The sequence below is a fragment of the Lycorma delicatula genome, chromosome 4 (assembly GCF_047948215.1).
Source record: "Lycorma delicatula isolate Av1 chromosome 4, ASM4794821v1, whole genome shotgun sequence".
Lineage (NCBI taxonomy): Eukaryota > Metazoa > Arthropoda > Insecta > Hemiptera > Fulgoridae > Lycorma > Lycorma delicatula.
In genome coordinates, this window is record NC_134458.1 from 63,376,785 (window position 1) to 63,401,081 (window position 24,297).

General features: G+C 29.0%; 1 protein-coding gene across 7 annotated transcripts in view; it reads left to right on the forward strand.

The window, feature by feature from the left end:
- Positions 1-24,297, forward strand: part of LOC142323466 (latrophilin Cirl-like) — a 292,270-nt gene that overhangs the window by 224,372 nt on the left and 43,601 nt on the right. For all 7 annotated transcript variants that reach the window (XM_075363116.1, XM_075363115.1, XM_075363113.1 and 4 more), the window contains exons 11-13: positions 1,214-1,379; positions 7,395-7,609; positions 12,367-12,470. In XM_075363116.1, the coding sequence (XP_075219231.1) occupies positions 1,214-1,379; positions 7,395-7,609; positions 12,367-12,470 (485 nt within the window). The remainder of the gene's footprint in view (positions 1-1,213; positions 1,380-7,394; positions 7,610-12,366; positions 12,471-24,297) is intronic.

Here is a 24,297-nt window from a genome sequence, read left to right on the forward strand (position 1 = left end):
AAAAATTTTTTTTTTTAGTTTAAAGAAGAAGGATGTTACTCCTTCTTAGTCAGATTGTGAAATGTGACAAAGAATTAACAATCTGACTAAGGAGTAACATCCTTCTTTTTTAAATTTTAAAGAAAAATTTTTTATATGTGATGAATTAGTGCGCACTGTGAAAGCGTTAATTTGAGAGAACTTTTAAAGGAATAAGCAGTAATTGATATTTTTACTTTATTTATTTAATAATATATCTAGATTAATAAATAAAAATGTGTATATATTTTTAATATTATTCTAAATGTAAGCTACCAAAACACAATAATTGGATAAGTTATACTCGCCATATTAATTATAGTAATTGATTTTCACAGGATCTTGCATCTTCAGTTGGTATTGAATTCTATATTTACAGTAAAACATATTTACAATTTATCCAAATTGTTTTCTTTTAAAAATTTTGAAAATTATCTATGGACGTATATGTAAATTCTGCTGTTCAGTACTGGACAAATTATAAATATGTTTTAATGTAATTATAGAATTCAATACCAACTGAAGATGCGGGATCGCATTAAAATCGATTATTGGAATTAATATGCTAAGTAACTTCTCTAATTACTGTGTTTTGGTGGTTTATATTTCATATTATATTAAATTTTATTAAAACTGGTCAATATGTTAGTTATGTTCAATATGTTAATGAATTATCTGAATTTAAAAAAAAATATATGTATTAAAAAATTATATAATATATTCCTTACATATTAGCAATGCAAAATGAAATTCACTTTCATGATGATCTCAGTGACTACAGTCATAAGTGCTACAAGCCGCATTCATTTTAACTATATCTTATGTAGTAGTCTTGCACATTGTTTTTTTTTACCAAGGAGAATTTGTGTGGCCTTCCGTTTTTTTAATTTTTCTTTAAGAAATTATAAAAAAAATATTAGAACAGGCTATAAGATGAATGAACTTTAATTAAGACTATTTCACATTGATTAATACTTAAGTGTCTGTATTGGATGATACCATTATTTATTATTTTTTCGTATTTTTCTTATTTTTTTTTATTCTTGTCTGCATACAAAATGTCTTGGCATCTTTGCAGAGCACTGTTGACACAATGTCTCAGTACTGTGTTGCTATGTAACCAGGTATAAATAAATGTGTAAATGTGTTTGCACTATTAATCTGTTACGATCTAACTTGTTTTTGTTGTTTTTAGTCGGATCGTACCACAATACATAAAAATCTATGTATGTGCCTGTTAGTGGCTGAAGTTCTGTTTCTTACTGGTATCGGCCAGACTGATCAAGTGGTTTTGTGCAGTGTAATTGCTGGACTCCTTCACTTTTTCTTCCTTTGTGCATTTGCTTGGATGTTCCTTGAAGGTATGTTGAAACTCCATTACCTATTTATATTATCTTACTTTTTTTTTATTAGCATTATGAATAGTGTCAAGTCCATTAATTTGGGTAATGCATCTATTTTTATACAAGAATATTTACAATAATTTTAGAAATTTTTTTCTTTTAGTATTAAATGTCTGAGTATAGCCTGGATTCAGTATATTTATACACAATGTGAAGGAGTTAATTTTGATTCTCACGCCTGATGGATGAGAATAGTAACTCGTGTTTTCACCTTTCTGTATAAGAAAGTACTTGGTCCTAAAACAAATTTGTCTCATTTTGTATATTTTTTTCAGATAAAGAAAATAGTTTTAAGTAGATTATAAGCTCCAGCTATAAAGTTCCATGATCAGTTGTATAAAACAGTGTTTATCAGCCTTTTTTTTTATGGTAGACCAGTAAAATTATAGTAAAATATATAGGGACTGGCAGACCCTCAGCTTAAATATTTTTGATGAGCCAAAAAAAATACTTGTAATATTTTTATATTATTGGTAATTAAATTTACAAATATATAATATTAATATCATTTCTATTTACAAACAACAAAATAATATATAAATGAAAATCAGAAAATAAATAACAAAAAATAAATATAGGTTGTTTTATTTAAAAATAGAAACTACAAACAAATCATGTTACAAACCAATTGTGAATAATGAAAGTTAGTCAGAAATTTGTTGTTGCTTATTTTCCACAATTGTTTCAGTGTCGGGTTGTAAATTACTTAAATCTAATCAAAGAGATGGATTTATTGATAAACAATTTCTTGTTTTGGTTTTAATAAGCATCATAGTTGAGAATCCAGTTTGACACAAATATGTGGTTGCAAAGGGAAATAGTATTTTCATGGCTTTGTTATGTAAATTTGGATATTCATTTTTTATTCCAATCCAAAATTTAATTAAATTCATAGTTGAAAATTTGTTTTTTAATGTTGTGTCTGAACTCAGCTCCAAGAGATGTTCTTGGTCTTTGTTACTTAAATTTATATTATTGCACTTATTCTCAATAAAAATATTAGTTATCCATAAATTCATCTCCTGCAAGTTTATCTTTGTAGGGAAATATTTTTCAAATTCATCATATAATGACTGTAAATGTAAACTTATTACTACATTCAGATTATCAACTATTCCTTTTGTGTCATAATAAAATCATAATAAGAATGAAATAAATCAGGATTATTTTCTTCAATTCCTTTAACCAAAATTTAATTTTTTTTTAAATGCCCCAGTTTTGTTAAATAAATTAAAATTAATTGTCATACTTCCCCACAAACTTAAATTAAGTTGTTTATGTCACTTAAATATGCCAGTTTCGCAGTCCAGTACATATTGGAAAAACATTTTGGTAATGGAGACTGTTTTTTATCAAAGATATCTCCACATCCATTCTTAATTCGTTAAGTCTGGTAAGCACTGTTCCTCACGAGAGCCATCTTACTTCTGCATGAAGTAAGAGATCCTGGTATTTTGCTCCTACCACTTGATAAAGAATGGCAAATAATTGAGAATTAAGATTGCTTTTCTTTACGAAATTAACAATTTTTGTCGATTCCAGGAGAACATCATTTAATTTAGTTGACATATTACTGGCTGTTAAGTGCTGGCAATGTATTATGCAGTGTATTAGTAATATGTCAGGACAAGCGATTTCTTGAATCCTTTTTTTACTCCATAATGTTTCCCAGTCATATTTTCTGCTCTGTCGGTATACAGAACAATAAAATTTTTCCAGTTTAAGAAATAGTTCTTAATATACGAATCCAATGAATCAGTAATTTTGGAACTTGTCATTTGGGAATCTAAATCTTTGCAAAATAATAATTCTTTAATTTCTTCAGAAGAATAGTCAGAGCAAAATAGTTTTTTTTAGAAATATCACATGATTCGTCGATCTGGATGGCAAACATTAGTGATAATTTAATAAATTTTATTAACTGATATTCAATATCTTCAGATAGAGTTTCACCTCTACAACTAATCGTATCATTTGAAAGAGGAATTGATCTGATCTGCAGCTGAGGGTACAAACATTTCACTGCAAACATCAATTAACACCGGTTTAATTAAACTTTCTCTGGTTGTGAATGGTTTTTTTTTGTTTTGGCTGTATGTAGTGCAACTAAATATGAAATTTCAATTGTGATTTATTTTGAATAAAAGTTTCTCTAAATTTTTTCTTTTGGAGATTAAATTCTTATTTTTGTTCAGATTATTCCAATGGTTTCTATTCTAGTTAAGGATGTCTTGATTTTAAATGTCGCAACATTTTGGGCGGTTTCATAGTATTATTATTAACTTTCTTTTATATTATGCACAATGGACATACATTGCCTTCTGTAGAATCCGACCAAAGTATAAAATCGTTTTTCAAGTATTCATTATTGTAGCATCTTGTGAAAGCAGATTTATTTTTCTTGTATGGTGAACATTCATTTTCTGTTTCACTCGATTTTTCTATATTTCCATTTCCCAGAGTAGAACTTTCAGTGTGTAAAAAATTATGTAAAGTTCCTTCTCTTTTTTTTACTTGATTTAAAAGTAATAAAAATTTATGTTTTTGTAATAATTAAAAGTAAACCACTTCACTGTAATACTAGTAGTTGACTGCGTAAAGTAAAGAATGTAGTAAAGAATGAATAAATGTAGTGTTTTCAATAAACTGAACTTGCACATAGCTGAGTCACAAAACAAAGGTACCACCAGAGCTGCACTCTTTAGTGCGGCGTTGTTTTGATATTTTTTGCACTATACTTCATGTGTCACAAGATAGTTTGTTGTTGCCGATTGTGCAAAGAATAACATGCATGCAATAAATTAAACACGTATCAGTATTCACCAATGTGTACATACAGAACATTATTAAATAATTATAATATATAAATTTTATATTACCATTATATGAATTTTTTATAAATGTTCATTTTTTTCTCATATTTTTAAAGTTTAATTTTTTTTGTGGGTCAATTTGTTCAGGGACTGGTAGCATTATCTCATGAACCATCACTGGTCCCATGGACCGGTGGTTGAGAAACAGTGGTATAAAATACATGAAAGTTTGAGCTTTTAACAATTGTCTCCTTTGATTTACTCTCCATCTTGGCTGGTGCTTTGCCATTTGCAATGTTTTTTGTCATTCGTGCTAGAAGTTTTTAGTTGAAAGGCTTCTGAGCTCAGTTATTTTGCTTTTGCATCTTCTGTGAATTAAAATAGTTTCCCTGCAGCAAATTTTCAATTTTTTGAGTATTTAAAAGTCGCAGGATGGTGATCTGGTGAGTGGAATGAATTTTTCAAAACTTTGATCTACATCATCAAAACCAGTTTCATAGATGAGGAGGTATGCAGGTGCATTATCTTGATAAAGACTCCAGTTCTCGTTTTAAAAGAATTTATTTTTCTATCCACTGGTCTATCATCACCCTGTTAAGTATTATCACTCGGTCATCAATCACTTTGAATAATTTCATTGATTTTTTTTTAAAGTTTTCATCCACTTTTCATTCGATTAGAGGTCTAAAACATAAGTTGTTTTTGACCTCTGTTCAGTCCTCACAAAACATTTTTTGCCGATTAAAACAACCATTAAAAGCCAAGAAGGAGAAAGACATGAGTGTAAATATAGTATTTCCAGGACTGTATATGTTGATTTTTATGATGGAAATAGTATACTTTTCCCTTCAAGACATTGCTGCTTCTTGAAAACCAACCAATAATCACGATTATAGTATACAAATCTTTAATTGTAATCATAAAACTTTTTTAAAAATGAAATGTTATTAATAATAATACACTCTTTTGTGTAAATAAATTTATTGATGTATGTTTGTTTTTACAAACATTGAACTCTGAAATAAAATCTTGTTAGATTTATATTTATGTAGTGAAAAATACATGATTTATTTGTAATGACAACTTATACAAAAATCTGTATAAAATTAAGGAAAGATTTATATATTAATAAATAATGGTATATTTTAGTTTCAAGACCATACATTATTTTTTTTAAACAAAGGTATGAGGAGAAATGGGGCAAATTAATATTACCAGCAATTGTGCTGGATCTTGGAAATCTTATGTGATTGCTAACTAGCCTGTCTGCCAGGTCATATAAATCTGTGTGATAGGCCTTAGTAGGGTCTGGTAAGTTGGTTTTTTTTTTTTTAGTGCTGTAGGTACCTACTAAGGGTTATATAATACGTATATGTCAGTCAATTTTTTTTTTTTTAGCTATTTCTGCTCTTAGTTTTTGTGTGTAGACTTTGTCTTTTCACAGATTTCATAACATTTTTGAGGATCTTATATAATGTTTTTTTTCTATATTTTACTTACTTTTAATATTTATCATTAATATTAATAAAATTAATTTATTTTTAAATGTTATATCTTAATTTTTTTCTTAAACATATTAAATATTTTTTTACAGTACTTTTTCTGATAAAAATTCCTTTTTCTTTCTTACCTTATACCCATTTTACTTGTCCACAGATTTTTTTTATCTTTAATATTATAACCTTTCGGATTGATTTTTTTGTTTTTTCAATTTAATCTGTCTTAGAATTATAAAAGCATTCACTTATCTTTTGTCATTATTTTTAAAGATTTATTTACTTGTATCAATAATAATTATTCCAGTTATGATAGTTTTCTATTTCTATTTATAATTTTGTCTTTTATTATTTCTGTTCCTGCCTTTTTAATCATCTTGTTTTCTATACAGATTAGAAACAGTTTATGAGAATAGTTTTTCTAAATAAAATTCCTGAAAATAAATTTATTTTACTTTAGTATATTTTATCATTCATTTTCCTTTGGTGTAGATTATTTATAAAAAAAAATTGGTTGTTACTATTATTAAAAAAAAAAAAGATTATAATATTTTTAACATGACCGGAAAAATATCAGCGGCCTATGAGTTCAAGTGTAATCCAGGCCCAAAGCAAAGTCAAATTATTGGAGTTCTTATGAGGATCAGATCACTCAAATCATTGAAAGATGTTTTTTTTTTGTAATTTACAACCCCTTCATTATTCAGATTGATGGAAAAAAATTGGTTAAGTTGGTGAATTAAATAGAAAAATAATTATAGCAAATGTGTTAATTCAACTGTTGGCAGGAGGTGACTTTAATGCTTCTATGTGGAATGTGTTAAAAAATTATGGTTTCACTGTTATCCTGTAGCCATAATTATATATATGATAAGAGTAAATTTGATTAATTGCCTTTGCTGTGTTTGGTTACACTTGCTTATGTTTGGTTTGATTATGTTTATTCCATGTATTGACAAGTCGTACGTACATTGACATAATCTAACCAAACATAACCTACACTTGCTTCACTCGCTAACTTTGTCTGATTAATGTTAAATATACTATTATATATGTTAGTCTCCAACATTGGAGGCGATTAATCAGATTCACCAGTAATTATGCATAATCACTATATTAATCAAATTTTCCATAACATGTATATATATATATATATATATATATATATATATATATATATATTTAATAGAATATTATATTGTATATATAGATATTTACAGAGATATTGTACATAGGAAAAAATGGACTATAAAAAGTGTAACCTAAATACATTAATATAAATTTATATAAAAACAAAAACAGTTTACAAACTGTTAAGTTTTTTATGAAATAGTCATCAGTAGGTTATTCATTAAATTAAGTAGGTAATATTGGCTGTAATAACACTTGCAGCTACTGTATTAAAATTGACTAGAGGGTACATCATTTTACTTTGAGACATGGATTTAGCCTTTTTATAAAATTACCAATATTGGCTATTATTTTTGTTGATATCTAACATAAATTTTGTAATCTATCTGTAGTTAATGTGTTTAAATGCAATAAGAATAGTTGAAATGTTGTTGGTAATGATTTTAAATTTTCTTTTATACTAAACAATATTAGTTCTTTAATAATATAATCTTTTATTACATTGTAAAGAGTATGTATCTTTGGTGTTACAGGTTTTCAACTGTATGTAATGTTAATAGAAGTTTTTGAAGCAGAGAAGTCTCGTATCCGATGGTATTATTTGTTTGCATATGGAGCACCTTTGCTTATAGTTGGTGTATCCTGCTTCATCGACCCGTTTAGTTACGGCACCGATCGGTATTGCTGGTTGCGTGCAGACAATTTTTTTATATTCAGCTTTGTCGGACCAGTCATTGCTGTGATACTCGTAAGTATTTTATTTATACAATACTTCCTAGAGCCAGGTTGTTCTTACTCTGTTTTTTAAATCCATATTTTTTAATCCGTTTCTTTGTTTTTGAAAATTATTATTTTTACATAATGAGAAGTTGATTTTATTCTATTTTTTTTTTTGTACTGTGTCCAGAGATATCTTTATCATGAAAAATATAAAATTTTGTTGGTTTGAATAGTTATTCCTAAAATCAGGAGTTTTTTCTGTTTGTTTATTTTTTAATTAATTTTATGTAAATTATAAACTAGAATTTTTTGACCTTGCAATCTTTTTTTGGAAGATCATGCTGAAAGGTAAATGGTTCTGTGTAGAGAGTTGTAAAAAACATCTTTTGGGCACCAGGGTGAACCCAGTTGTATTTAGACCTAGCTCCTGTTCACATGTGCTCTGTTGGAATTGTTTTTATTTTGTTGGTACTTGTGGGAGTTGAATGTCAAATGTCCCTGAAAACTCTATTGCGGTTTGTATGGAGATGCTAACAATTGTGAAGAGAACGATGCATGCGCAGTACCAAATGAAAATGTTAGATTTACTGTAATTTGAATTATCCAGGAGGATAGATCCCTTTCAAAGATCTCTTTCTTTTCCTCACATATAGAGTATTGACTGGTGCAAGTGGAGCACCTAAATGTGCCTAAACTGAGAAATAATGATTCTAGTGAAAACACTTTCAGATGACTGAAGTAAAGCTCTATTACGTCTAACCTTTCTCAGTGATGTAACTGTAAACAATGTCAGGCATAAAACGCTAAATACTTGTAAGGACCTAATTTTCTGTTGTGATTTATAGGAGGTTGACACCAAGGAATACCTTATTGAAGGTTGATAGCTCATTGCTTGTGAGCTTGGTCCCAAGGTTTGTTGGTGTGGGTCTGAAATGGACGAACCTACTTATTTCATTTTCCTTACATTTACTCTCTGTGTTCTGCCAAAATATGCTATCTCTTGGGGTTCAAATACAACCGTTCATTCCGAATCCTGAAAGGTGCTTAAGTTTCAGAGTTATGGGCATACTATAACAACTTGTCAGAAACCAGCAGTTTATTCATGGTTCAGCACTCAAGGGCTTGATGACATTGACTCCCAAGCAGAGGAAAAATGTGTAAACTGTAATGGCAGTAATTCAGTTCATTTGTGGAATTGTCCTTCCTTTAAAGAAGAGAATGCAATTCTTACAATGTCAATGGAACTAAAAAACAAACACCATATCCATCTCTACAAAGGAATATAAGAAAAACTTAAGCTCACAAAACCATGTACAACAGCATTTCATTTGCTACAATCAGTTGAGCACCTGTTATAAAAGAAACCAAGAACATGGATCGTGCAAAGAGTTAAAGAAGTTGTTTCAGGTGTAATCTGATCAAGTCACATCTCGAACTGCCATAACTACCAAGTATAATAAGAAAAATAAATCTTCGGCTGTCACTTCTGGTATACAGAATACTACAAGTGATGTTATTACCCTACCTAAACCACAGATGCTACTTGCTGCTACTACACAATCCAACCACTACCCGATCTCCATCTTACAAAAAAGAAAATTCTGGGAATTCCCCATCTTCCCAGTTCTCTAAATTTTTTAAAAGATTTTCTGCCAAAAAGAAGAGATCTCCTGTAAGATACAATAAATCTTATAATAAGTTTATTTTAACTTATTCTCTTAAACATATAAATTAAGATTTATATGTTTAAAGTCTTCATAATTTAATAAAATTATATTTAAATGTTTCTTAATTTAATAATCGTACAATAAAACGTTTGTCATCTTCATTCCCATTAGAGGATAGCAGACTCTTTGTCAGTGACATGTTTATTTTGTTTGCAAGAGACACGTCTCTGACAAAATGGCAACATATCTTTTTATAGCTATACCTATGAAAGATATAATAGGCTTACAGATGATAAAGGATGTATTGATGCAGAAATTTTCTTAAAGGACAATATAGTGGCAGGATAATAGGTTCTGCTTGTTATCCATGTTCTGAGTGTTGTTGTAGCAGTCGTTCCCATCAAATTAACATTTGCAATTTGAATCTACCACCTAATTATAATTTTCCGGAACTTGATCTTACTGGATCGTGATGTTGCTTCAGGTTCCTATTCTTTGATTGTCAGTGATTTCAATGCACACCAGTCATCATGAGATTCATCATATTGTTCCTTGCAAGAAAATATGATTGATAAAATAAGGCAAGATTGGGACATCTGTTTACTGATTGATGGATTTTCTTCCTTTCTTTTCTTTTCTTCTGGTACATGGTCCAACATTGATATTTCCTTGTAATCACCTCTACTTCTTCACCTCAATTGGACCATTTGTATTGATCACAGTCTAATCATTACATCCATGTGTGATGTTACTGCTGTGTTTCCAAGGCCACAGAGATGAACTGTTGGAAGGGGAGATTGGATTTCTTATACAAGTAGATTTGTTTAGGATTATGACATAAGCAGTGATGTATTAGAACAACTCTGATTTTTCATCATTAATAGTTGAAAATGCCATTGATTATATTTCAAAATCCTCTGGGAAACCTAAACATCCTCTCGTCATTTGTGGAATAATGATTGCTATCAAGTACTTCAAGAGTGTTGGCAAGGACTGCACAAATTTAATTGCAAACCCACAATTTAGCTTCTTTTGGTTAACGTAAGGCTTGTATGACTTCTCATCATGTTTTGCTAGTCACAAATTGTGAATTGTGAAGCCAGTATACTAGCACTATCTCTCAGACTAGTCTAACTTCAAGAATGTAGAGAAAACTGAGGAGTTTGTAACTCTTGACCAATGCACTCACTTCTAGGGTTGATATGTAATGGTTCTCTGGAGTTCCTTGCAGACTGGCAGATCATTAGCCAAGTTTCTACATTTTGTCTTACTGCCTGGACAAGCTCAAAGTGGAAATTACCTCTTTTTTACATTATTACAACTTTATATTTAGAACTTTATTATGAGAACGTTATATTTATGATTAGAACTTTAAATAACAAATTGAACACTCCTTTTATATTTGATGAACTAATGTTTTTTTCAAAAATTATAGTGATACTTCCCCAGGGAATGGTACTGTTAGATCTAGTACGATTTCTCACCATCAAGATATAGCATTGAACCATCTTTTGTTATCTATAATGGAATCTAATCTGAACTAGTTTTATCACATCATGGTTAGAAGCCTTGTTCATCCTAATCTTCAAACCTGGTAAAGATAAGACTTATTGTGACAAGACTTATTGTTCCAACTATCTTGTTTTGACAAGTGTCCTCATTGTCCTATCTCATTGACAAGTCTTGTTTGCAAGGTGATGAAGAGAATGGTTAACTTTGGGCTGGTTTGGTTCCAGGAGAAACTCTTTCATTTGTCCTGAGCAATGCAGCTGCAAGGTTAATCTTATGTCAATCACCTTTTTGGCCTCGAATTGGCGGTACAGAATGCTTTTCTTTCCTCATACTGCCTTCTTTTACTTAAAGAAAAGGTTTGGCACAGTTGGAAAAGACATTTTTTAAATATTCTCAAAGAGTGGAGAACAGGTGTAAACATAAATCACATTTATGTTTACATGGGACATTTATCAAAAACAGTTACTACATTACAATTTTTTTATACACAAAAAGAAAAAAAACAAGCTGTATAAGTAGCAGCTAACAGGGTTTACATTCCAAGTGGAGACGTTAAGCAGGATAGACTGTTTTTAAGCTGACTTTCTATTTTTGACTTGGTCTGATTTACACAATACTGTATAATATTTTTTTTATTTTTTAAAAAAGTGAGAAGTACTTATATATTTTAAATTATAATCATCCTGTAATTTACATAACTTTTCTTACCGTACCTATAGGTATTTTAGTATAAGATGCCTAAATGTAGTCGGCAAACTGATCAGTTTATTGGATTTGTTTAAACTGTAATTATTTCTGAAGAAAGTATTATGAACTTTTTTATTTTATCTGTATTAATGACTTAATAAATAGTTTAGAACATGTAGGATGTGGGGTTTAAAATGGTCTGCCAGGTACTAAACACTGATGTATGGATCGGTAATTTGGTCATATAATTCTTTTTTATTTTTTTTTATTTTGTTGGAATTAAAATAAAAATTAACCACTTTTTTAATTAAATTAGTTAGTACCAGTAATTAAAAGTGACTGATCATATGTAAATTGGTTTCTGACCTTTCTAGCTCTTACAGATTTTTTGACTGTGATGGGTAATATGAACACTTAACCGAGTGAAATTTATAAAATTATAAAATTACAGTTCGGAGTAGTTCAATACAAATTGGGTATTTCACTGTTTGGCTTAATATCTTAGAAGTGCATGGTTATTTCCAATCCTGTGCATCATTATTAGATTTTTTGAAACAAAAATGTGTAGCTACTGCTGTAGTTAATACTTCTAGGTAAATATCTGTATTAATTAATGTTATCTGATTTAATTTGAGGGTTATTTTCTGCACTTCCTAGCATTGTCATAACATTATTATAGTGACACATTTTGGAGTACCTCCACTCACAAAACTATTTTTAACACTCTAAAGTGCTAAAAGAATTTTTAGAGTGCAGAGTTTATGTCACATCATTACATCATAATAAAGTGCTAAGAGTGTTATTAGAGTGCTAGTAGTAGTTTTGTGAATGGAAGTACTCTGAAACACGTTTTTCAGATTGCTTGTTATTGTAATAAATTGTAATTCTCCATTACACTGGATTTTTTTTTATGTTTTAGGCCAATCTAGTCTTCTTAAGTATGGCGATTTATATGATGTGCCGACATGCGAATGCTTCAGTATCGATGAAGAGCAAGGAACATTCACGTCTTGCCAGTGCGAAGTATGACCGTATCTGCTATTTTTAATTTTTAATTTTGATGTCTTAGCAGTAAGCTAGTTTTATTTTTTTGCCTAAGTCAGATTACATTGTGAACTTTTCTGACAATCAGTATCTTCTAATTATTGGGCACTAATTACTAGTGTCAAATTAGTTATTAAGTAACTTTTTAAAACCCTTAATTTTTTTACTGTTATGATATCAGACATTTATTTACATACGTATTTTTAATGAGGAATGAGTAAAGTGGTTTTTGAAAACATGTCAAACTATTGTCAGGAATTCAACCTGAAACCAGCTGGCTTAAAAGTTGACCCACTGACAACTACATTTATTGATTGTAATTGTTGATAGTTATTGTGAGATTATAGTTTACTTAAATGAACTCCCAGTTTGAGCTGTTTCTTTCTTTTTAAACTAGTAAACAATCATGATCACATGAGTTTTCTCCAAAAATTGTAATTAACAATTCAAAAGAGGAAATTTTATAGCATATATATAAAATATAGAATTTTTCTTCAACTTCTTCAATTTTTTAGTTAATTCTATCATTATTGAGTGATTTTAAGATATAATAACATTTATATTTCCATTCCCACTTTTTAAATTACTTTTTCAGTATAATAAACAGTTTTCAACAAAAATAAAAATAAAAAATGAAACTTGTTTAAAAAAAATTCAAACTACTCAGTCCTTAATAAATTGAGTGGTTGTCTGAAGGCAAAATTAATGAAACTTATTATGATAATAAAGAATTTAATGATTGTTATAAGCATTTGGTACTATTAGACATAAATTAATAAAGTACCCTTTCAGAGATTGTTAAGCCCAGAGTTTCTTTAGAGATAGTGTTGAAGTTAATTTCTGAACCAAATTCTAGCTGTTATCATAGTCAGTTTGAAAAATTATATGCGAACTGTGAAATCCCAGCTTTTTCCTTTTATTCTGTTTATTTCAAAGTATACCAGAGATGTTTCTGTGCCTCCCATTGATTGGGAGCCCACTCTTTTTCACTTCCATAGCAGTGAGTAAAACAAATGCCCTCATTACAGCAGCATAGTTTCTTGGATATACTTAACTGGCTGGTTTTAAGTTTCCAGCTTATCTGGGTATCGACACTCCTTTCAATTTCTATTAAACCCTTAGGAGCATTTTAGGAACTCTTATAGTATGTTAGGAGTGTGTAATTAAAATAATACTTCCTTCCCTTTTCTGGATATCTCTTTCAAATAACCATGAAAAATTTCAACTTAGTAGTCATTCAGGAAATAGATGAATTAGATCTAAAGGTGTCACTGAGTTCTTTCCCACTTATATGATTATTTCCCTTTAATATAGATTATTTTGCAACACAGTTATGATTTTCAGTGTAGATTCACATGAAAATCTGCTCATTACCCAAATATTGTATGATAAAAAAACTTACTAAGAACATTATATTTTACCGCCATTACCATGAAGCTTTACTTGAATGGAGTTTTTAAACTATAATGAATAAATAGCACAGCAAAATCTGGAAGTATGATCTCAATTTTAATTTTGTTCATTTTAATATCGATCGAATTTCTCTTTCTAAAGATTTTTTATAGTCTGATATCACTACTGTTATTTGAAGCATCCTTATGTTTGTTTTATGTGTATAACATTTTTAGTGTCGCTTAATATGTTCCCTGCATCGTCTACAAATATGCAAGCAAGGAGCTGTCCTGTGCTATGATACACCGGGGTGAACTAGAATATTTCTGTTTCATCAAACCTTGGTGGAGGCCACCTTATTCAGAATGCTTTGTGTTAATAAGTTTCTCAGATTCATCTGTGTTATATTATAGTGCAGTTTGAGTCTAGCTTTTTATGTACTTTTTTCATGATATTCTGAATGTTATTTCAAAACACAGTGTTTCTGTATTATTAAGTGATTTTTTGATTTTTTAAGAATTAAAGTATTTATTTCAATTTTGTAATGTAATTAATTCTAATGGAAAATTCAGTTATCATTTGTGGGATTATCTTATCGAATGCATTTTTCCATTAAATTTTAAGTATATTTCTTTGAAAATTTCATTACCGATTTGACAAATGAAATCAGTTTACAATATTTTGGTTGTATATCTTATTTTTATTGTCTTAAGTGAATTATTAATAACCTACATTAAATGTTCAATAAAAAAATTACCTTCATATTTATATAATTAATTAATATCACAGAAAATATAAAGTCAGTTCGGGTAATTGAAGATGAGTGTGCTTGGGTATTTGTTCATAACTGTTTTCATCTGTAATTGTTTATTTTAAAAATAAGCGTCACTGTTTACATATCTTTTTTTAGGTTATTAGGATTTTTTCGTGTTTTCAACTTTATTAGTGTTTTTCAGTAGAAATTACCCTGAATTACGCATTCAGGAAATATAATTGTTTTGGTGTAATTATTACTCAGCTATTACACTTTGTCAGACATCAGCTAAAAACATTATGATACCTCTTTATGGGTAGGCTTTGACAACGTAACGTTGCCTTATCTTCATTCGCTCTAAATACTTTTCTGAACTAAATAGAAACAAATCATTTCAACTATTTTTGTTTTTCTTTTATGCAACAGTGAAAGAAACAAACAAGTTTAACGGAAAAAATATGGCATATATCGCATTTATTACAGTCAAGATAAAAAGATGGTTTACTGAAAATTATTACATCTTATGAAGTTAAAAGTATTCAGTTCAGCAGCAAAAATGTTTTTTGTGCAATTAAAATTGTTCAAAAATACTTAAGTATAGAAATTTTCATAAAAATACTTATGAGCTATAAAGTTATGAAAACTTAGAAGTACACTTTTTTCATATTGAAGAGCAAGATAACAATTTTATAAATTTATTCACTTTATCACTTTCTTGCAGAACGCGTTTATTACAAATGCGTGTCATAGAATAAATTTGTACAGTTTTAGTTACCGATTATTGATCTCTGTATTTGAATAATATTTTCTTCTGTTGGACTGAAATGATTGATAAAATGCTAAATGTAGAAATTAAGAGTTCTGCACACGGATGTCGAACTTCACATTTTCTGCTCGTTTAAGAAAAAATTCATGATTTCAGAATTTTTGTTTTGTTCAAAGTATTTATGTGAGTTTGACATTTTTTAAAACAATGTAATTTTATTCAAAAATCTTAATTTGTACATTTTAAATATGTAAAATAAATATATTATATTATTAATCATCAGATCTAGAATGCATTAAGAAAGTATGTTACTCTTTATTTTCTTCGTAATTCATGCATAATTCTGAAAAATTTATACTGATTATTTCTGTTATTACAAAAGGAATATCTACTCAGAAAAGCTTAGTAGAAAAGATTTGGATCGGTGAAAAAATTTCAAAAACTTTACAAAAAGTATCTTATTTGTTTCAAGGAGCTTTTTATATATGTAGTGCAATTAAAAAATAACAAGAGTTTAAATCTTTATTGAAAATTATTTATTTATTCTTCTTTATTCATATTGACCTATTGAAAGTAGTCTCTCAGAGGTGCAACACACAATCCAGCGTTTCTTCAAATCCTCAACACAATTGCGGAAAGCATTAAGGTATAGCCTTAAGTTCACTTAGTGATTTTTTTCTTTATTTCTTCTATCAATGCAAATCCAATAGTATTTAATGTATTTTTAATCAGTAAGAACAAGAAAAAAATCATAGGATGCACTGTCTGAAGAATACAGAGGCTGTGGCGTCAGTATTATTTTTGGCTAAATAATCACGAATTATTTTTGAAGTGGAGCTGAAGCTTTATCATGGTGCAAGATCCAAGAATTTTTTACTCACATGTGTAGTCGTTTTCTTAGGATTACCTCTTGTACAAATGACAAAACTACTAAGTAATACCGTTTGTTAACCACACGACCATTGGATAAAAATTCATAATGATCACACCATTGTAATAGAAAAAAAAACCATTAAAAAGAACCTTACATTCGATCAGAATCAATGTGATTTCTCTTCAGGAAGCTTCTGTGGGAATGATTGGATTTTCATTTCGGTATCATAACAGTATACCCACGTTTCGTCACTTGTTATGACATATTTGAGTAATTTTGAGTCATTAGCAATATCAGCTAACAGTTGTTTTGCGATTGCAAAATTTAACAGTTTTGGAATAAATTTTTCTGTAATTTGTTTCATACCCAAAATGTCAGATAAAATTGTTTCACAAAAGCCATAAGAAACTCCCACATTTGCATGACTTCTCTAAAAGTGATTAGATGATTATTGATTACAATGTCCTTTATTTTGTTGGTATTTTCATTAGTTGTTAATGTGTTAGGATGTCCAACCCTCTTTTTGACTTTAACTTCTTTACAGCTTTCTTTAAACCATTTGTACCACCTATAAACCGTTGGTGTTGACACAACTCGCTAAAAGCCTTCTCTAACAACTTCAAAACTTCACTGTACTTTATTTCATTTTTAGTGCAAAATTTTATCCATTTTCAAACAATATAAAACGTCACTCGTAATAGAATACATATTAATTATATAGCTGCCAAATTTGAACTGTGCAACTAATATGGCTGAAAATATTGATGTACATTATAGACAGTGTTGCTATATGCATTTTTTGCTGAAGTATTGCTCAAAATAAGCTCAATTATAAAAATTAATGGGACGGAATTAAAAAATTCTTTTAATCACACTTTATGTAATTTTTTTTGCAAACCCCTTCATCTTATTAAATACAGATTTTTAAAAATTAATTTATGTTATAAGTACATAATATATTTAAACCAATCACTTTGACAGTCAGTTTACAGGCTTACTGTTTGTATTTATTTTTTTTTCATTGTGTTGTTAGATTGGTTTTGTTCTAGAAGTATTATTAGGTTTAATATGCAAAAGATTCTCTTTTTTGGTTGATATTACTACTAGTTTTATCAGTCTTTGTTAGGAATATGTGTTAAGCATTCTCCGGTATTATTGGTTTGTGGTACTTCTAGACAGATAATAACTGCGGTTTCTTTGATAGTTTTCCTTTGATTGTTTTTATCATTTTTGGCTGAAACATTTTTTCAGTCCAAAAGTTATTTTTCATAGATAACAGTGAACATTTTTTTCCCCGGTTAAAATATAAAAATTAATTGATGCATTTAAGAATTATAGTTACAAAGATAAAAAATAAAGAAATACATGTTTTTTTATCTTAAACTGATTGGCATAATGTCCAAAACATAGATTTGACAGGCGTATTCTTATTTGTAATGAGTGCACTATTATAGATGTATCTTTTTCAGGTCATTTATTTTGTAAATTTAGCATACATATTTACATGTAGTTACTTAATAGAAATGTTTCAACAAAAGTTAGACAACTTTACTTTTGTATTAAAAGGAAATTCTTTCTAAATGCTTGAGTTTTTTGAAGAAAAAAAATGGACTGAAATTACAAAAATGTGTAGTAACTCTTTCAATGTGGATTTGTTTTGGAATGCGCTTAAGGGTGGAATCTTTTTCTCTTATTTTGTCAGTAACATACAAACATATAATTTTTTAACAACCACCTTGTTATAGATTTATAAACATTGTTTATAAATGATTAAAATCATCTAGCAACAACGGCGAGTTATGGGTAATATGATTCATTTTACTGAAGCAGAGCTGTTTTATCACCCAACAAGCTGTAAACTGCATAAATAGTTAATGTTTTAGATTTTTATGTTATTAATTTTAATGAAGTCTATCTATTTTGATCTTAAATTAACTGCATTTTAGAACTTTTTTATGGCTATCAGCTTATATCATTTCAGTATAAAATATATTATATGTTTTTATTGTGCTTAATCTATAAAATTTAGCATTATTTTTCCATTGTCTTATTGTTTGTATTTTTTTTTATCAGCATTTTATGATACAGTTGACCCTGTTGTTAACAGACTCCTTCTAGACCTAAAAGTTAAGCAAAAGGTGCTTAGCAAGAGAGTCTGTTAAACTTGAGTGTTATCGCTATTAATAACTGTTACAATAAGTTGTGAATTATTTATATGATGACTGTTTAAGGTACTATACAATAATAAATACATATGTGAATTATGCAATAATTTAATTTGAGGTCTGTTTAGAAAATAACTGAACATTACTTTAATCTTTGTTATTAATTTTACAGATTATTGGTTCTTGTCCCCTTCAAAGTATTCCCCTTCCCTATTCACACACTTATCCCAGTGGTGTTTTCACTTCACAAAGCAGTCCTGGAAATCTTCATTTAAAACAGCCTTTAAGATCCATGACGAATTTGCTTTAATGTCATCAGTAGTCTCCTTCTTTCATCACTGAGCATCCTTTCAGCCTTCATTAAAAGGCATCATTTTATCACTGATCTTAATTTTGGAAATAAGAAAAAATTGCAAGGAGCCAGGTCTGTGAGTAGGGAGACTGAGGACAGTCATCTGATTTTTGACACAAAACTGACGAATTGACAAAGCTGAGTGTGCAGGCTCATTATTTTGGTGAATGAAGTATGAGTTGTCTCAAGTAGACAAATGCCCACTCAATGTTCTTTCTGCTGTACAGTCATCAAAAGAGGAACAAACTTTGCTGCAGCCTGGTGCATGTGCAATTTTTCAGTCAAAATATTGCTACTAATCCTTATACGCGTTACACTTAAATAACAATAACATGAAAACTAAACAAGATATCAACAATTCAGTAACATGTGATTACAGAGGAGGTTATGCGGAACACATTGCTGCCAAGTACATGTCACTAAATATCTCTGTTGACACGTAATTAAATATGTTCGGTTATTTTTTGAACAGACCTTGTACATATATAAATTGTTCTAAAAAATTTTTATCAGTTAATAACTGTAAAAGAACACATTTTACTTGAAGTTATTGACTTTTTTTTTTATTAATTCATGTTAAAATTTACAAACATTATAGAAATCAGCAATTTTTATTAACTTTAACTCATAAATTTCTATAATCAATTCAGTTAGCTAATACAATAACACTACTACCTGAGCTTTCATAGATTTTAAAAAAAACTGCAATTTAACTGATTTTTTGATGTGGTGAAGGGAAATTCTTATATCTGTTCTAGTTGTGAGTATGCTGTTATGATTATAAAGTGTAGTTTTGTTATGTGCTGATCACAAATGATTTTACTTCAGTTCTTATCTTGTCTGTTATTTACTATTTATTTAGTCTCTTGTTTGTCGACTGCATTTATACCCTAAGCTATTAGTTCTTTATGATTTTTTGTTTGTTATTAAGTATTACATGAAATTTAAGCATAAAAATATGTGCTTTCATTAACTAAATATCCAACAAGTATAAATTTAAATAACCTGTTGATATTATATAGATGTTGAAAAAAATTAAATAATGAAAAATCTCCAACAGTTAAGTATATTAATACAGTACGGTAACCAAAAAATTAGTTATGAAGTACGATTGCAGATAGAGTAAATTTTAAACTGCATTGAATGTTGTTCATCTTCGGTAGAGGAACTGGTTTATTGTACATGGCTTAGGATGTTGGCATATCTTTACTTCACAACCTTCAGTTTCCGATGTTATTTCCTGAGCCATTTCAGGGAACTGTCACTGTCACAAAGGTTTGAATTATTTACTGGACAACAACCTACTAGCAAATGTTCTCTTACATGATTTGTTTCAAAGTTGATGTCTTAAAACTCTGATCATTGTGGTAACTACTAACTGGGTACCTTAAGACTTGCCTGGTGTAGAAAAAAATATTACTTAGAGCAAAATTCAAATGTGGGTTTGAACCTGTTTCCTGTTTTACTCAGAGTTTGAAACCATACAACATTTTCATTTCTTTTTGCATTAATGGTTTTCATTGAGTCTAAAAAAAATTTCACAGAAATAATTCCTATCTCGTAGCAAAGTCCTATTAATGATATCTTTCTGATGTGTTGTTGTCAGGTATTTAACAAAAGTTTTCTGAGTGCTGGGTTGTTCTGGTCATAGAGACACACATGAGGTGGCTTTAGATGGTCTCTACACAGGTTATAGTTTTAGTCTACAATGATATGTCGTTCTGGAAGCAAACTTTTGTACATAACGACTGGGCTCAGACATAAGGTTAAACTTTTGATTGAGAAATCAACAGTGTGGAACTATTGCCTGGGATTAGGTTCTAGGAATAACAGACCTAGTTTTACTTGATAGCCATGTTGACATTTACTTAGGCATTTTAATGAGAGCTAGATCAGAAATTAAGTTCCTATGTAGTCTCCACTCCACTGAGTCCTGATTAAGAATCAGCAGCCACCCATTGTGTACTAGAAGGTTCATTATGGTGCCACAGATGGAACCAGGATGATTGCTTATACAATACCTGAGGTACTTATCCAGGAAAGAAGAATAATAATGAGAAAAGGGACAGTATAGAGAGAGGGATGACCAACCCATAGTCGTATCTTTGGTATTATGTCTAAGCTAGATTGATTACAATTCAGTTTTTTTTTATGTAGAGCCTTAGAAATATTCTTATAAGTTGTTTTATTTATTTTAAAATTGTTGAATATGTATTTCTATTAGTTGTGCATTACTCGAATAAAAAATCAGCAAAATCTTTTGTAAAGAAAAACAAGGAAAAGTGTTTACTTAGCTAGAGTATTATGTGAGCTGCTGTGTCACCAGTCCTCCAGACACAAATATTACCATTATGTCTGCCATTGTTTTTAAATTGTTTACTATTAGGATGCAATGTAAAATTTTATTAAGTTTGTTAATTACATTATTAAAGAAAAATTATGGAAGTTACCACCTTTTCATTATTTCATAAATGTTTACTTTGTCTCAGTCTAGAAATGTTAGATTATATTAGATAGTCTGTTAACTCATTAAATGTTTAATTATCTGCTTAATTAAAGTTTTTGTTGGTCATTTATTTAGCATCATATCCCTTTATTTTATTTCCCTCCCTTATCTGGCATTTCTTCTGCCAACATATTTTTGACTGCTGTGTCTTCTTTAATTACTGTTTATCCAGTTTGTTTCTTTGAATTTTAACTTTTAATAGTGACCAGTTAATCTTTATTTTTACTGTTTATTCATTTACACCCTTTTATTCCTTGTGGGTTAGTATTTACTTCCAAAGATTATTTTTATCTTAAATTTTTTCCCATGCGAAGTAAAACTCGATTGAAAAGATAGAAAATTTTTCACTTGAGACTTGTACGCAGAAGTATATTGTTATGTTTGTTTATTATCACATATGTGTAAATACATGTGGCGTAAGATATATATAATTTTTTAAAAATTTTTATTTATTTTATAATGTTTTTTTACCTAAAATACCATTTTTGAAGTCTTCAAGTTTAACATTATGTTTGCATTTATGTATTTTATGATATAAAAATAAAAGCCATAAATAGCATTAATAAATCTTAACTCAAGATAAGATTTATTATATTAGTTGTTAGCATTTATAACGGATTAAATTTTTTATGATACATTATCGCAAAATTTTGTCACCTTAAGTACAATTATGCTTTAATTGTTTTCAATCGAGTATTAATATGTTTGAGTACTGGAATAAAAGTAGAACAGCAAGGCGATATTAACAAGTAGGAATGATGGATTTCAGCAGTATTATGAATTCATAGTTCTCAGCAGTTTACAAACCACATTTTAGGACTTGATTAATGAATCCATTTATTTTAGATGTTGTCAACCACACCATTTAAAATGTGAAGACTGGGTTTAAAAGAATGTAAGATGAAAAGAAATAATTGGTTTTTTAGATGTGAAAAGCTTATTATATTTCAGTATCTGATTATTAATTGTTATGAGTTTTCTAGTCACAGGTGTGATTTCCATCACACAGTACACACTCACACTTACTGTTTCTGTTATTTCATTTTGTAACCCTAGAATGAGTTGGCCAAGCCTTTCTTCTGTATTTCCCTACTTCTCGATTCGAAATCAAAAATCACAATCTACAGTGTTATTTATATGTACATTTTTTAAAAACACATATGGCTGATTATCAGCCCTGTATGATTCATCTTAGAAAATCTGTCGGTATATATACATCACTAATTCCAGAGTTACATCAATTTTCTCTGCCCAGTCTGACATTTACATGATATTTAATGGCTTAATGATGGTTTGGTGAAGGCCAAATGAAGGTTTGGTCTGAACCGTATACATTAGATCTTTTCCATCTGACTGTTCTAACCGTAATGTAAACTTACCCCTCTGTTATTTGAACATTGCCATGTTAATTTATATGACACAAGACACATTATGCAAGAAAATTTTGGAATGGTTTTGGTGAATAATTTTGATTTATTGTTAAAAAGAGGGTTTTATTTTATTATAAATTTTGAAGGATAAATTTGTTGATAATTGCCAATATACTCATATATAATATACTAATTGCCAAGTACCCATTATTTATTATTATTATCATTAAACGCCTTGTGTATTTCAGTGGGATTAAATCTGCTGATCTCTTTTTATTTATTTATTTTCATTTTTCATATTGAAAAATTCAGTAGCAGTAGATTGAAAAAAGAAAATCCAGGAGAATATGTTTTAAAAATTGTTTTTTTTTTACTGCAATAAGTTCTGAAAAACTGACGTACAGAGAGTAGATTGATTTTTCATATGAGCATTGTCTTTAATTTGAAGGTTTTGTTATTAACACAAAATTTTCTTTTCTCTTCTTGCATGGCATAGTGGGAAGGAAGAAAGTGCACTCCAGAACAAATTGCAATCACATCTGTAAGATTATTATTACTATTATATTTCTTATTATTACTATTATTTATAATGCTGCTACTGCTGCTGCAACTATTCTTATTACTACTACTACTACTACTGCTGCTGTTGCTGCTACTACTACTACTACTATACTCTTACTAGTACTGTTATTTTTAGAAATTGCTTGTAGTTTGTAGATGTTTATTTCAGTCCATTATTTTGAAATGGTAATTTTTAACTGTTTTGATTATTTTGTTTTTATTATTATCAGTGGTAGTTTTACATTTTATGTAAATATATGCTGCATTGAACATCATGCATCTCCATTTAATCTGGGAATTTCAGTTTCAAAGCTATTAAATTTTGTTTTTGTTTTATTTTTTACGGATTTTAGTTTTGTTTCAGTTGTGTATTGAAATTTTATTACCACTCTTGCAGTGTTGCGTAAATATTTATGATATGTGGTCAGTCTTACTTATTTAAAAATAAAGAAGTTATGCGCTATGCTTGTCGGTGTTATATTTTAAAAATTTTGTTTATTCATACAATAAACTAAAAGACTGTAGGTTTATGTAGAATTTTTAGAGCACATTTAACTTAATTTCACAAATTTTTTTGCATGTTTTCATTTTAATTCAGTGTTATTTTATCTTTCCTCTGATCCTTTTAAACTGTTTATACATTTTTGTAATTATTATCAGGAGTAATGACGGAGGTTTATTGGTTCAATAACAAGTGCGAGATTGTTTGTGTGTGTGTTTATGTTATATGTTGGCAAGGAATATTTATTTATTTACTAATAGTATTAATATCTGACCTATCAGATTTTGAGGTAACTTTTATTTTGATTAAACGATCAAGTTTGAAGATAAATATCTTGCAAATTGAGTCAGATTTTCATAAAGTGTTCATAAAAATTTAGCTTGTGGAGTTGTATTTTATATCTTTACTATTACAAGTTGGCAGGGATATGAGACACACTGTATCAGCTTGTGTTATAAAGTCATTGGTATAAATTAAATTTTAAAATGAAGTTATGATATGTAGGTGTCATTTTATAATTTATTCATTTTTGCATGGTGGTGGTAACAGAAAAGGAGCTCAATG